Below are 12,287 nucleotides of genomic sequence, written 5' to 3' on the forward strand. Positions count from 1 at the left end.
TTTTATTTAACAAATATAGATGCCTACAATGTGCCGCTGAACCGCGCGCGGGATGATGTGAAAGTAAAACTTTCCCTGGTTTCTGCCTGGAGTAGCTCAGAGAGGGGATTGGGGTGGAATGGGGAGGCGGGAAGGTGCACTAGAAAGGTAGGTGAGGTGGAGTGCAGTGAGCCCTAAGGAAGCATGGCGGGCCCAGCCAGAGATCCCTGCAAGCTTCCTGGAGGAGGTGACGCGGGCCTGAAACAGTCAAGGTTCAGGATGCACAAGTTCTGGAGACTTGCTTGTGGGGATGCAACGAAGCGTGTCTCTAATACAAACATCACACTGGTCCTGATAAACCAGTGGATTGTCACAGCATGTCCTAATGGCCAGAAATTTTCCTAAAATGCTTCTAAGTTCCAACAGAAGAAAATGAAGTTTTCTTGTGGTATTGCATGTTAATGAAAATCTGCAGGTATGCTATGCTCTTAAAGATCTAACTGATTTTTTTTTAAAGTGGAGTTTTTATACTTTTAAGGCAATGGCACCCCACTCCAGTACTTTTGCCTGGAAAATCCCATGGATGGAGGGCCCTGGTAGGCTGCAGTCCATGGGGTCGCTAGAGTTGGACACGACTGAGCGACTTTCACTTTTCACTTTCATGCATTGGAGAAGGAAATGGCAACCCACTCCAGTGTTCTTGCCTGGAGAATCCCAGGGATGGGGAAGCCTGGTGGGCTGTCGTCTATGGGGTCACACAGAGTCGGACATGACTGAAGAGCCTTAGCAGCAGCAGCAGCAGATTGCCTTAGCAGCAACCGTGGTTTGCTCTAGTTTTAGATTTAGGGATGAACTAACTTGAAAATTGTTCAAATGTTCAAAATTAGAATGGAGAAGGAAATGGCAACCCACTCCAGTATTCTTGCCCAGAGAATCCATGGACAGAGGAGCCTGGTGGGCTATAGTCCATGGGATCTCAAAGAAGAGTTGGACACGACTGAGCAACTAACACACACAGAAAATTAGAATACCAGTTTCCTCCCCAACACATGTCTGAAAGAAACTGTACATGTTTTATGTAACTCACAACAGACACATCTATGTTTTCCTTCTTAATGTAATCTGTGAATTACTGTGCATTTATTCAAGGCTTAGAAAGGAGCACTACTACTACCTAATTTAGATATATTGTTGGCATTATGTATTAGTTTTCCAGGGTTGCCATAGGAAAATACCACAGACTGCATAGCTTAAACAATAGGAATTAATTTTTTTCACAGTTGTAGAGGTTGGAAATCTAAGATCAAGGTGCTAGCAGGATTGATTTCTCCTGAGCCTGTGTCCTTTGGCTTGCAGATGGCCCTCTTCTGTGTCCTCCCATAGCCTTTTCTTTTTTTTCCCCTGTGCTTGCCCATTCTTGATATCTCTTCCTTTTCTCATAAGAACACCAGTCATATTGGACTAGGGCCCCATCCTTATGACTTCATTTAACTTTAATTACCTCTTTTTAGGCTCTATCTACAATTATAGTCAAATTGGGGCTTGAGGTTTCAACATAGGCTTTTTGGGGACCACAGTTCAGTCCACAACACATTAGAACTATGTGTGTTACATTACAATGGTATGATGTATATCAAAGAGACTGAAAAATGAATGGATACCTTCAAGACTTAGATTTACGTAAAGAAAATACCATGTATACAAGTTTCAAGACACACATACAAAAAGATTAAGGCAGAATGCACCATATTGAGGTATGGGGAATTACCTTAAATTTTCATAGATGTGACTTACACAAATCTTCCAAAAATGTAGGAATCCAAGAAACGTTTGTCAGTTCCTGTCACAATTAATGAAGTGTATATGTCATAATAGGTTGCCAAGGAAGTTGTCATACACCTCAAGTACTTCCCAGTCATCTTCATCCCTATGAGTATGTTTTATTTTCAAAGCAAGAAGTCATCATGGGAGATCTTTTTTCTTTATTTTGGGAGGTGGATCCTCCTGCCATTCCTATAAGTTTTACCATTCCAAATCAAGATTATGAATGCCGGAAGGATGACTCTTGTGGGACAATAGGGAACTTCCTGCTTTGGTATTTTGTCATTATACTGGTCCTGATGTTCTTCTCTCGGGCTTCTGTCTGGGTAGGATATGATTTTTCATTTTAAATAATATATATTTAAATAGATTTACTGTATACTAGGGAATTTCCATAAAATAAATTTTACAGTGGTGAAACTAGTTTTTACAAGTTTGTTTTCTAGTTTTTAAAATAATGCAGTATCATTTTAGAGGATCCAAAAATATAGAAAAGGATGAAGAAAATTGATGTACTGTTTCTTATTTCCTAGAGATAACCACTGTTAACATTTTGGAGTATGTTCTTCTAGTTCTTTTTTTTTTTATATCATAGTATATCGCTCTTCATCTCTATTTTTTATCTTAGATGGTTTGCATTATGTTGTATATATTTTCATATCCTGCTTTTTTAAACTTAACATTATGTTGTAATACTTTATTGAATTATTTTCACACAGAAGAAGCACTCTTAATGACTGCATAATTTTGTCTTATGGTTGCAGCATAGCAAATCTGCAATTTTGAGACATTTAGATTGTTCTCAGTTGCTAAATTCTCCACATGCTAAGTAAGCTGGGATAAACTTCCCTACTGGTTCAAGTTCAGTTCAGTTCAGTCGCTCAGTCATGTCTGACTTTTTGCGACCCCATGAATCGCAGCACGCCAGGCCTCCCTGTCCATCACCAACTCCCGGAGTTCACTCAGACTCATGTCCATCGAGTCAGTGATGCCATCCAGCCATCTCATCCTCTGTCGTCCCCTTCTCCTCTTGCCCCCCAATCCCTCCCAGCATCAGAGTCTTTTCCAATGAGTCAACTCTTCGCATGAGGTGGCCAAAGTACTGGAGTTTCAGCTTTAGCATCATTCCTTCCAAAGATATCCCAGGGCTGATCTCCCTACTGGTTAATGACCTCCAAATTCCCTTTGGATGTAATTCTAATCAAAGATACCAAAGTTGTCATATTTGTAGGATACATGTTGTGGGAATGAGGCAGTACATTATCCACACAGAATAAGATCCAGAACTAAACAGAGCTAAAGTCACCCCTCTGGACCACTACTAGGAGAAGAAAATGCCATCTTGGCCATCTCTCGTGGCTCAGATGGTAACGAATCTTCCTGCAATGTGGGAGACCTGGTTTTGATCCCCAGGTTGGGAAGATTGCCTGGAGATGGAAATGGCAACCCACTCCAGTACTCTTGCCTGGAAAATCTCATGGATGGAGGAGCCTGGTAGGCTACAGTTCATGGGGTTGCAAAGAGTCGGACACAACTGAGTGATTTGTACTTTCTTTCTTTCACCCGCTCCAGTATTCTTACCTGAAGAATTCCATGGACAGAGGAGCCTGGCAGGCTACTGTCCATGGTGTCACAGAAAGTTGGACATGACTGAACAACTTTCACACATACACACAAGGAGTGAGATAGTTCACTTAATCAGAGCTTTGATGCTCCCATGTATTATGAGTAACCGAACTTTTATAAGTCACTGATATGGAATCCTTGCTGGCCATTATTACCAGGCTGATGATTAATAAAACCACTACCATTGAGCCTTACAGCCAGAGCACTGGGCTGGCAATGGTCAGCTAAACTGAGTGCTGTATCAGCTCTAGATGGATGTAGAGGAGGAGGCATATTATGTCTATGCCAGCTAGATTCCATTATAATAATCAAAGACTATTCTCCACCTCCTCCCCATAAAAAGAAGTTTTATCTACAGTCTATATGCTTAAGGTAGATATTTTGCCAAAAGAATATTCAGAATACTGATAACTTATACAGGTCTTAGACTCCCTAGCTAAGTACATTGAATTTTTCTAGATTGGCAAGAAAAGCTACTTTAGAAAATTAATAAAAAATTGAAAATGATTCTTGACAATTTCATCATGAAGACCACTTGAGAGGTCTAAGCTATTTCTCTGCTCCCATACTTGCACCAGCTTTTCGGAGTCATAGAGCAATGAGCTTCAAGGACCTCAAAAGAGCATATGGTCCAGCCTCCTCTTTGTAGGCAAGGAAGATATTGGTATCATTCCTTTGTTTGTTTGTTTGTTTTCCATCGATAAAGCCCAAAGAGATTAAGTGACTTGTCCAATGTCATGAGTGGTTATGACAGAATAGACCCAGGTTTCCTGCCGTATCATTTGTTAGTTTCATAGCATAGTTGAAATGTTGAATTATATCTATTCAGTGCTGATTAAAGTCCATGGGGTCGCAAAGAGTCAGATATGACTGAGCGATTGAACTGAACTGAACTGAAGTGCTGATTAAAACCTTAATTATCTTAGAGGTTTTGTCTTTCTCTTTATACCCTTATGGCAGCTTAAAGGGTCCCAGATTTGAAATCTGAGAACCACATGCAAGCTAGTCAAAAAGGATGAAATTTCCTCTTCACTTTGAACTTAATTTTCTCTGCTAAATTGTGAACCTTTATTTACAAACCTTGAAGTAATGGTAAAATCATGATGGAAATGTGGTGATAATTATCCTCCAACATAAAGCACACTGATCTCCTCTGGATCTGCCACTTTTTAAGACACATTTACCCTTTTGCTTTCATAGACTATCAGATCAGATCAGATCAGTTGCTCAGTCGTGTCCGACTCTTTGCGACCCCATAAATCGCAGCACACCAGGCCTCCCTGTCCAACACCAACTCCCGGAGTTCACTCAGACTCATGTCCATCGAGTCAGTGATGCCATCCAGCCATCTCATCCTCTGTCGTCCCCTTCTCCTCTTGCCCCCAATCCCTCCCAGCATCACAGTCTTTTCCAATGAGTCAACTCTTCGCATGAGGTGGCCAAAGTACTGGAGTTTCAGCTTTAGCATCATTCCTTCCAAAGAAATCTCAGGGCTGATCTCCTTCAGAATGGACTGGTTGGATCTCCTTGCAGTCCAAGGGACTCTCAAGAGTCTTCTCCAACACCACAGTTCAAAAGCATCAATTCTTCGGCACTCAGGCTTCTTCACAGTCCAACTCTCACATCCATACATGACCACAGGAAAAACCATAGCCTTGACTAGACGGACCTTTGTTGGCAAAGTAATGTCTCTGCTTTTCAATATGCTATCTAGGTTGGTCATAACTTTCCTTCCAAGGAGTAAGTGTCTTTTAATTTTATGGCTGCAGTCACCATTTGCAGTGATTTTGGAGCCCAGAAAAATAAAGTCTGACACTGTTTCCACTGTTTCCCCATCTATTTCCCATGAAGTGATGGGACCAGATGCCATGATCTTTGTTTTCTGAATGTTGAGCTTTAAGCCAACTTTTTCACTCTCCACTTTCACTTTCATCAAGAGGCTTTTGAGTTCCTCTTCACTTTCTGCCATAAGGGTGGTGTCATCTGCATATCTGAGGTTATTGATATTTCTCCCGGCAATCTTGAGTCCAGCTTGTGTTTCTTCCAGCCCAGCATTTCTCATGATGTACTCTGCATACAAGTTAAATAAGCAGGGTGACAATATACAGCCTTGACATACTCCTTTTCCTATTTGGAACCAGTCTGTTGTTCCATGTCCAGTTCTAACTGTTGCTTCCTGACCTACATATAAGTTTCTCAAGAGGCAGGCCAGCTAGTCTTGTATTCCCATCTCTTTCAGAATTTTCCAGTTTATTGTGATCCACACAGTCAAAGGCTTTGGCATAGTCAATAAAGCAGAAATAGATGTTTTTCTGGAACTCTCTTGCTTTTTCGATGATCCCAGTGGATGTTGGCAATTTGGTCTCTGGTTCCTCTGCCTTTTCTAAAACCAGCTTGAATATCAGGAAGTTCACGGTTCACGTGTTGCTGAAGCCTGGCTTGGAGAATTTTGAGCATTACTTTACTAGCGTGTGAGATGAGTGCAATTGTGCAGTAGTTTGAGCATTCTTTGGCATTGCCTTTCTTTGGGATTGGAATGAAAACTGACCTTTTCCAGTCCTGTGGCCACTGCTGAGTTTTCCAAATTTGCTGGCATCTTGAGTGCAGCACTTTCACAGCATCATCTTTCAGGATTTGGAATAGCTCAACTGGAATTCCATCACCTCCACTAGCTTTGTTCGTAGTGATGCTTTCTAAGGCCCACTTGACTTCACATTCCAGGATGTCTGACTCTAGATCAGTGATCCCACCATCGTGATTATCTGGGTCGTGAAGATCTTTTTTGTACAGTTCTTCTGTGTATTCTTGCCATATGCTATATTTAGTTTAGCTATGTTTAGTGTTTATTCAGACAGTGCTGGTATTTTCCCAAACAGTCCCAGTCCCAGTCCAAGCTCCTCTTTTTGCATATGTGGAAGTGGAGCTTAGAAGGGGTTAAGTGGCTTGGTAAAATCCCAGTGGCAGAAAGGCAGAGCCATAGCCCAGAGCTCCCCACCGTCCTACCCTCCCCTTTGGGGCAGGCACTTCTGCTGTTTTCACTCAACTGAGTCAAACCCAGAGACACTTAATAAAATACTTTTGGTAACCATAGTTCATATGATTCCACTTAGCTTGATGTAAAATCTTTCTTTTGATTTTGTGATTGTATTTTGATTTGACGTCAACTCAAATATGGAAGCTTTCCATGAAAAGAAAATAAACCTAACTTTTTAAAGTTCATAAACTTCTAATATCTTCATAATCACCTCTAAACATTTTACATTTAAAATAAGCTCACCCAAAAACATTCTTAAAAAGGTATCCTTAAAGAGGATGCCACTCAAAATTCTCAGAAAATTATTTCAGTAACTCAAAAACAAAGAGGTACCTCATTAGAGAAACTTACCAAACATTGTGAAGATGGAGTATTAAGAAAAGAATGGGCCAAAGATCTCAGACTGCAGTTATAAATACCCAAGTATGGTACTTTTCAATCCAAAGGTAGTTTGGCTTTCTACATAAATTCATTTTTCCCCTAATTGTAGACAGTTTGAAGGATTAGATGGAAAAGAAAATCAGTTTCAACTCTCAAAGCCACTATTGCTAACTCTTGTGTACATTCCTTAGTATTTCTTCTTTTCACATTTTTAGCTAAGTTGTGATCATACTGTATATACAAATTTGCATCTTGATTTTTAAATTAATATTATAACATTTATTTCCTCATGTTATGATGTAGCCTTATTATAATAATTTTTATAACTATATATGATATGATTGTATCATAATTTAACTATTTCTACTTTTGAATTTTGTGTTTATATTATCCTAATTACATTGGGAGAATATGTCTGTACACAAAACTTTCTTTTGGAGTTTATTTCTCAGTCATAGATTCCCAGAATTATTATGTGCCAAAAGTGTTATGAGTATTTCTAAAGTACTTGATATATTCTGAAAGAGTTGCTTTGTATGTGTAGTTTTTGGCAAAACAATTTTTAGCATCAAAAAGTGGAATATTTATCTGAAAAATGGGACAAATATATTTTATGGAGTATTGGGGCAGAATATTTGAAATTGGAATTATTCAAATAAATCAATTTCTTCTGGTTGCCAAGTTCACAAGTAATATATTATGGTTGCATTTTGGAATAATGTTCCTGAAGTATTTAGGAGATAGTAAATCTATAAATTCATATAAAGATCTTAAAGAATTATCATAATGTGACCTGATAAAATGTCCTTTAAAAAGTAATTTAAAACTAATCCTAGTACTATCATTTTTTTAAGATTATGTTTTGTGTCAGTTGCTCAGTTGTGTCTGACTGCTTGCAACCCCATAGACTGTAGCCTTCCAGGGTCCTCTGTCCATGGAATTCTCTCAGCGAGAATACTGGAGTGGGTAGCCATTCTCTTCTCCAGGAGATCTTCCCAACCCAGAGGCTGAACCCAAGTCTCCCACATTGCAGGCAGATTCTTTACTGAGTCATTTTTAAATGACATTTAAACAGTATTTCTCTATAATGTCAGTGAGTTCAGGAAAACTTTATAACTTATAGGTTGTCATTGGTCTTATTTTCTCCCGATCTTTTTTCCATTTTGCTGTTCAAAACATTTTGGTAGATCCTGCTGTCAAAGCATGGTCTTCTTAATGGGCTGCAGAAGTAGGATCACTATCATAGTAACTTAGTAAGTATTTATTGGACCGCTGCTGCTGCTGCTAAGTCACTTCAGTCGTGTCCGACTCTGTGCGACCCCATGGACTGCAGCCTACCAGGCTTCTCCATCCATGGGATTTTCCAGGCAAGAGTACTGGAGTGGGGTGCCATTGCCTTCTCGTTATTGGACCGCACTGACTGCTTAAAATTAGACACTGTCAAAGTAAATATGAGTGAAAAACAACCAACTGAGATCACTAGTACTAATCTGTATTTCTGAAATAGATGTCTGAGAAGAAAAAGGATGAAGACAATGGGACAAGTACTTCACCAAGTAAAGGTAAGAGCCAGCACTTCTTTGATATTGGACTATGATGAAAAAAATATGTGTTGGGTGTGGAAAGCAGACAACAGAGATAAACAGTCAAGAGCATTATAGAGCCTCCCCAGACCTCTGGTGGCCCATGGATGAGCACTTTGCTTTGGTGCAGAAGGACAGCTTAGCTACTTCAGCAGAGCTGCTAGAGGCTACACATTACTGGTAGGTAGAGCTAAAGCTGTCTTTTCATTTCTCAGCATTCTCCCATCACACAGCTTGCCTTTCACACATAATTATTGCTAGTGTTTCTGCAAGACTATGAGCTATACATGATATCTTTTTGAATAACTTATAAGCAGTGGTGGAGAAGGAAATGGCAACCCACTCCAGAATTCTTGCCTGGAGAATCCCATGGACAGAGGAGCCTGGTAGGCTACAGTCCATGGGGTCGCAGAGTCAGACACAACTGAGTGACTTCACTTCACTCACTTCACTCACTTCATACTTTCTCCCTGGAGAAGGAAATGGCAACCCACTCCAGAATTCTTGCCTGGAGAATCCCATGGACAGAGGAGCCTGGCAGGCCATGGTCCATGGGGTCGCAGAGAGTCAGACACGACTGGAGTGACTAAGCACGCACAAGCAGTGGTGTGCTGATAAGTCTTTAACAACTGGCTCTCCAAAAATGTGTGTAGTATATAGCATTTAAAATTTTACTAGTGTAAAGTATGTATATCAGATAATTTACAAATAATAAAATACATAATATACTTTAGGGTAAATTCCATATAGACCACTGATTCTCACAAAGTACTTCTTTGATTTTGGCCACTTTCAGCCTTAGCCAACCTATAGTTACAATAGATAAATGGGTTTAGTTCCAATATGACTGTTACTTTCCTTTAAGTTAAGGAATAGGACAAAAGAAACACAAAGAGGTATGTTGGAACTTAGCTTGGTTGTTAATAATGTGAATGACTTCTTTGCTGAGCTGGATAATAGTTTTAGAATACTCTGGAAGAATATTTCCTCATTTTTGGGTGCTGTTCACATTATAGTGGCTATAGGCATGATACCTTTAAATGTTATCTGCATCAGTAACATGTTCTCCACTACTTTGGGTTGTGTGCCAAGTTGCTTCAGTCGTGTCCAACTCTTTGTGACCCCATGGACTGTAGCCCACCAGGCTCCTCTATCCATTGGATTCTCCAGGCAAGAATACCAGAGTGGGTTGCCATTTCCTCCTCCAGGGGATCTTCCCAACCCAGGGATCGAACCTAGGTCTCTTATATCGCCTGCATTGGTAGGCGGGTTCTTTACCACTAGTGCCACCTGGGAAGCCTGTCTAGACAATCTACAGAACCTGTCTAGACAAATCTACGTAAAAGAATACCTGCTTCTTAGTGCTTGTTGATTTTTATCCCATCAAAACTACTTTCAGGTTACCAACATAATGTCACTGAACATGGGAGTTAGGAAGAGATGTATAACAACACATCATTACATAGTATTTTTAATATCCAGAAAGAACAGACATAAATAGTAGCTTCAAGAGCAAACCTCATAATGAAATGTAGTAAAATAATTAAGGAAGTGATGAGTTCTGAGTATTTATTACATTTATTTTTAGCAAATTGATTTAGTGGTAAGCATGTATAATTTAAATTTTACTAATGGCTACATTTAACAGCCGTCTTGCAAGGTTCTGGAAAGTTTATCATTTCTTGTGAGCTCGCTGGTATGAGCCAAGTCCAGTACACCAGTGTATACAGAGAAAATTCTTTTTCATTTTCTGCTACCCAAATCACATTCATATACACACTTGAATCTTCAAAACATCAAGGCAGGGACTTGCCTGGTGGTCCAGTGGCTAGGACTCTGATCTTTCAATGTGGGGTCCTCGGTTTGATCCCTGGTTGGGGAACTAGATCCCACATGCCACAGTTAAGACCCTGTGCAGCCAAATAAGTAAATCAAAATAAATATTAAAAAAAAAAATCAAGGCAAAAGTTAAAAGGGTCCTCCTCAGAAAAGTTTAGAGACCTTTCCGTTGATATTATTTCAAGGGTCCATGAAACTTCAAAAGTAATATGTCAAGCATCTATTTGATCCTTTTGGTTTTTAGGAGTTTTGGTATGGCACTGGAAAATGAAGTCAGCTGCCAACACTTGAAAATGAGTGGGGAAAAGTGGTGGTTTGGCAAATGGCAGCAAAGAGTGAGCCACACCATAGGCTTCCTTTTTAGGTAAGATGAGGTTATAGTAATCAAAAATGTGCCTAACTTGTTGATTTCTTTCATTGTTGTTAGAAAGCAAAGATATTTCCAATAAGCGGCGAGGCAAAGAGGGTGCCTGGGATTCTTTGCAAATGATGAAAAAACCAAAGCAGAGCCAACTTACCCCTGTAACTGACTCAGAAGTGGCTTTGGTCAATGCCTGTCTTGAACAAAGACGAGCGAGGCACTATTCTGAATTCAGTCAAGTGAATCGGACCCCACATGACAGTGATACTACTGAGTGTGACAGTGAAGAATCTAACTCCGGAGCCTCCTCATGGAAGGAGAGTGAAAGTGAACACCACCCATCACCAGCCGGTATTAAGAAGAGAAAAATAGCTCAGAGGCAAAGGAATATGGGAGGTTACCAAATCAGGGAAAGGCCCTGCCTCCACTGCAAAGCCATGAGAACCAATGAATGGCTAACTCGCCATTTCCTTCAGAATGCTTCAGTAACAAGCTCAGTGAAGGGAAATGAAAATTCTGGACCTGATAATAAGACAAAATTCAGTAAATTTTGAATTTAATCAAGTCCTTACCTCATTTGAAGCCAAATGAAAGAGATGAATAAAACGTGAAAAATCACCAGAGGTCTAGATGAGGAGGCTTTTACAATAAAGTCTCTCTACTAACAACAAAAACATTCTTGGAACCCAAGAGGTAAAATTTCAGATAATTCTTTGTCCAAAAACAGGCCAGTGAATTTGTTTATGGCACCACTGAAGCATCAGAGATCTGTATCCACTATGATTTTTTTTATGCAAAAGAGCACCACACAGATATTTTATGCCTTGAGTGTATGTATTTTGTTAATGTCTGTAATACAAATAAGGAAGGTCTTTGAAAATATATTTATGTTTAGAAACCACTTAAATTTATTCATATGTTTTGATTATCCAGTTGACTGAATGAATTAGGGAATGTTGGTTGGAATAGAATTGGCCCCAATTCCCCAGATCCATATTTACAGGTGAGTCTACCTGAGTTGTATATTATTTTGGCTCCACAGCTTGTAGATTTTAGTTCCCCGACTAGGGATTGAACCTGGGCCCTCAGCAGTGAGAGCATGGCATCCTAACCGTGGAGTCCTAACCACTGGACCACCAGGGAATTTCCTACATGAGCTGTATTGTTGCGTATGTGTCAGCTTGGGGCTGGTGAGAAGGAGCTGGAATGAGGCCCGATTCCTACAGTAGACCAGAAGGACAGCTGGGCCATGGGCTATCCATGGTTATTGTCTGAAAGGCATGACAAGTGTTAAAAAAATTATTCTGAAAGTGTTAAAATGGTAAGGAAGACTTTATTCACGACTACTTGTAATAGGTGTCCAATCTATTGCAAATGGGGAGAGAAATCAAGCTCAACTCCAAATCAGCAAATTCAAGTGGAGATTTGTAGCCAAGGGAAGGGTATCAGTGGATGGGATAGAAAATTCCTACAAGGAGCCACCAAAGGTAGGAGAATTTGTGCTAAATTGACCTAGCATGATTCTTGCAAAAGGCAGACCAAGGACTTATACATCAAAAGTGGAGGATGAGGAACTTGATCAGATGTCAAGGGTGATCAGACATCAAGGGTGGGAAACACTAAACTTACTTAGCAGAATTCTTGCAAAAACTGGTCTGGGCAG

At 40.0% G+C, this 12,287-nt stretch overlaps 1 protein-coding gene across 1 annotated transcript; it reads left to right on the forward strand.

Moving 5' to 3' along the window:
- Positions 1 to 1,746: 1,746 nt before the first annotated feature.
- Positions 1,747 to 11,669, forward strand: SSMEM1 (serine rich single-pass membrane protein 1). The gene is made up of 3 exons (XM_006043413.4): positions 1,747 to 2,126; positions 8,349 to 8,403; positions 10,691 to 11,669. Exons 1-3 carry the CDS (start codon positions 1,944 to 1,946, stop codon positions 11,176 to 11,178), a joined length of 726 nt encoding a protein of 241 aa, XP_006043475.1. The 5' UTR covers positions 1,747 to 1,943; the 3' UTR covers positions 11,179 to 11,669.
- The last annotated feature ends 618 nt before the right edge of the window (positions 11,670 to 12,287 follow it).

Source organism: Bubalus bubalis, chromosome 8 (genome assembly GCF_019923935.1).
Source record: "Bubalus bubalis isolate 160015118507 breed Murrah chromosome 8, NDDB_SH_1, whole genome shotgun sequence".
In the NCBI taxonomy this organism is placed as follows: Eukaryota; Metazoa; Chordata; class Mammalia; order Artiodactyla; family Bovidae; genus Bubalus; species Bubalus bubalis.

Bases quoted from the DNA above. Each gene is read 5' to 3' on its own strand.
- SSMEM1 (XM_006043413.4), top strand. From the start codon at position 1,944: ATGGGAGATCTTTTTTCTTTATTTTGGGAGGTGGATCCTCCTGCCATT. The intron at 2,127-8,348 runs GTAGGATATGAT...TTTCTGAAATAG, and splicing joins TCTCTCGGGCTTCTGTCTGG to ATGTCTGAGAAGAAAAAGGA. The intron at 8,404-10,690 runs GTAAGAGCCAGC...CATTGTTGTTAG, and splicing joins AAGTACTTCACCAAGTAAAG to AAAGCAAAGATATTTCCAAT.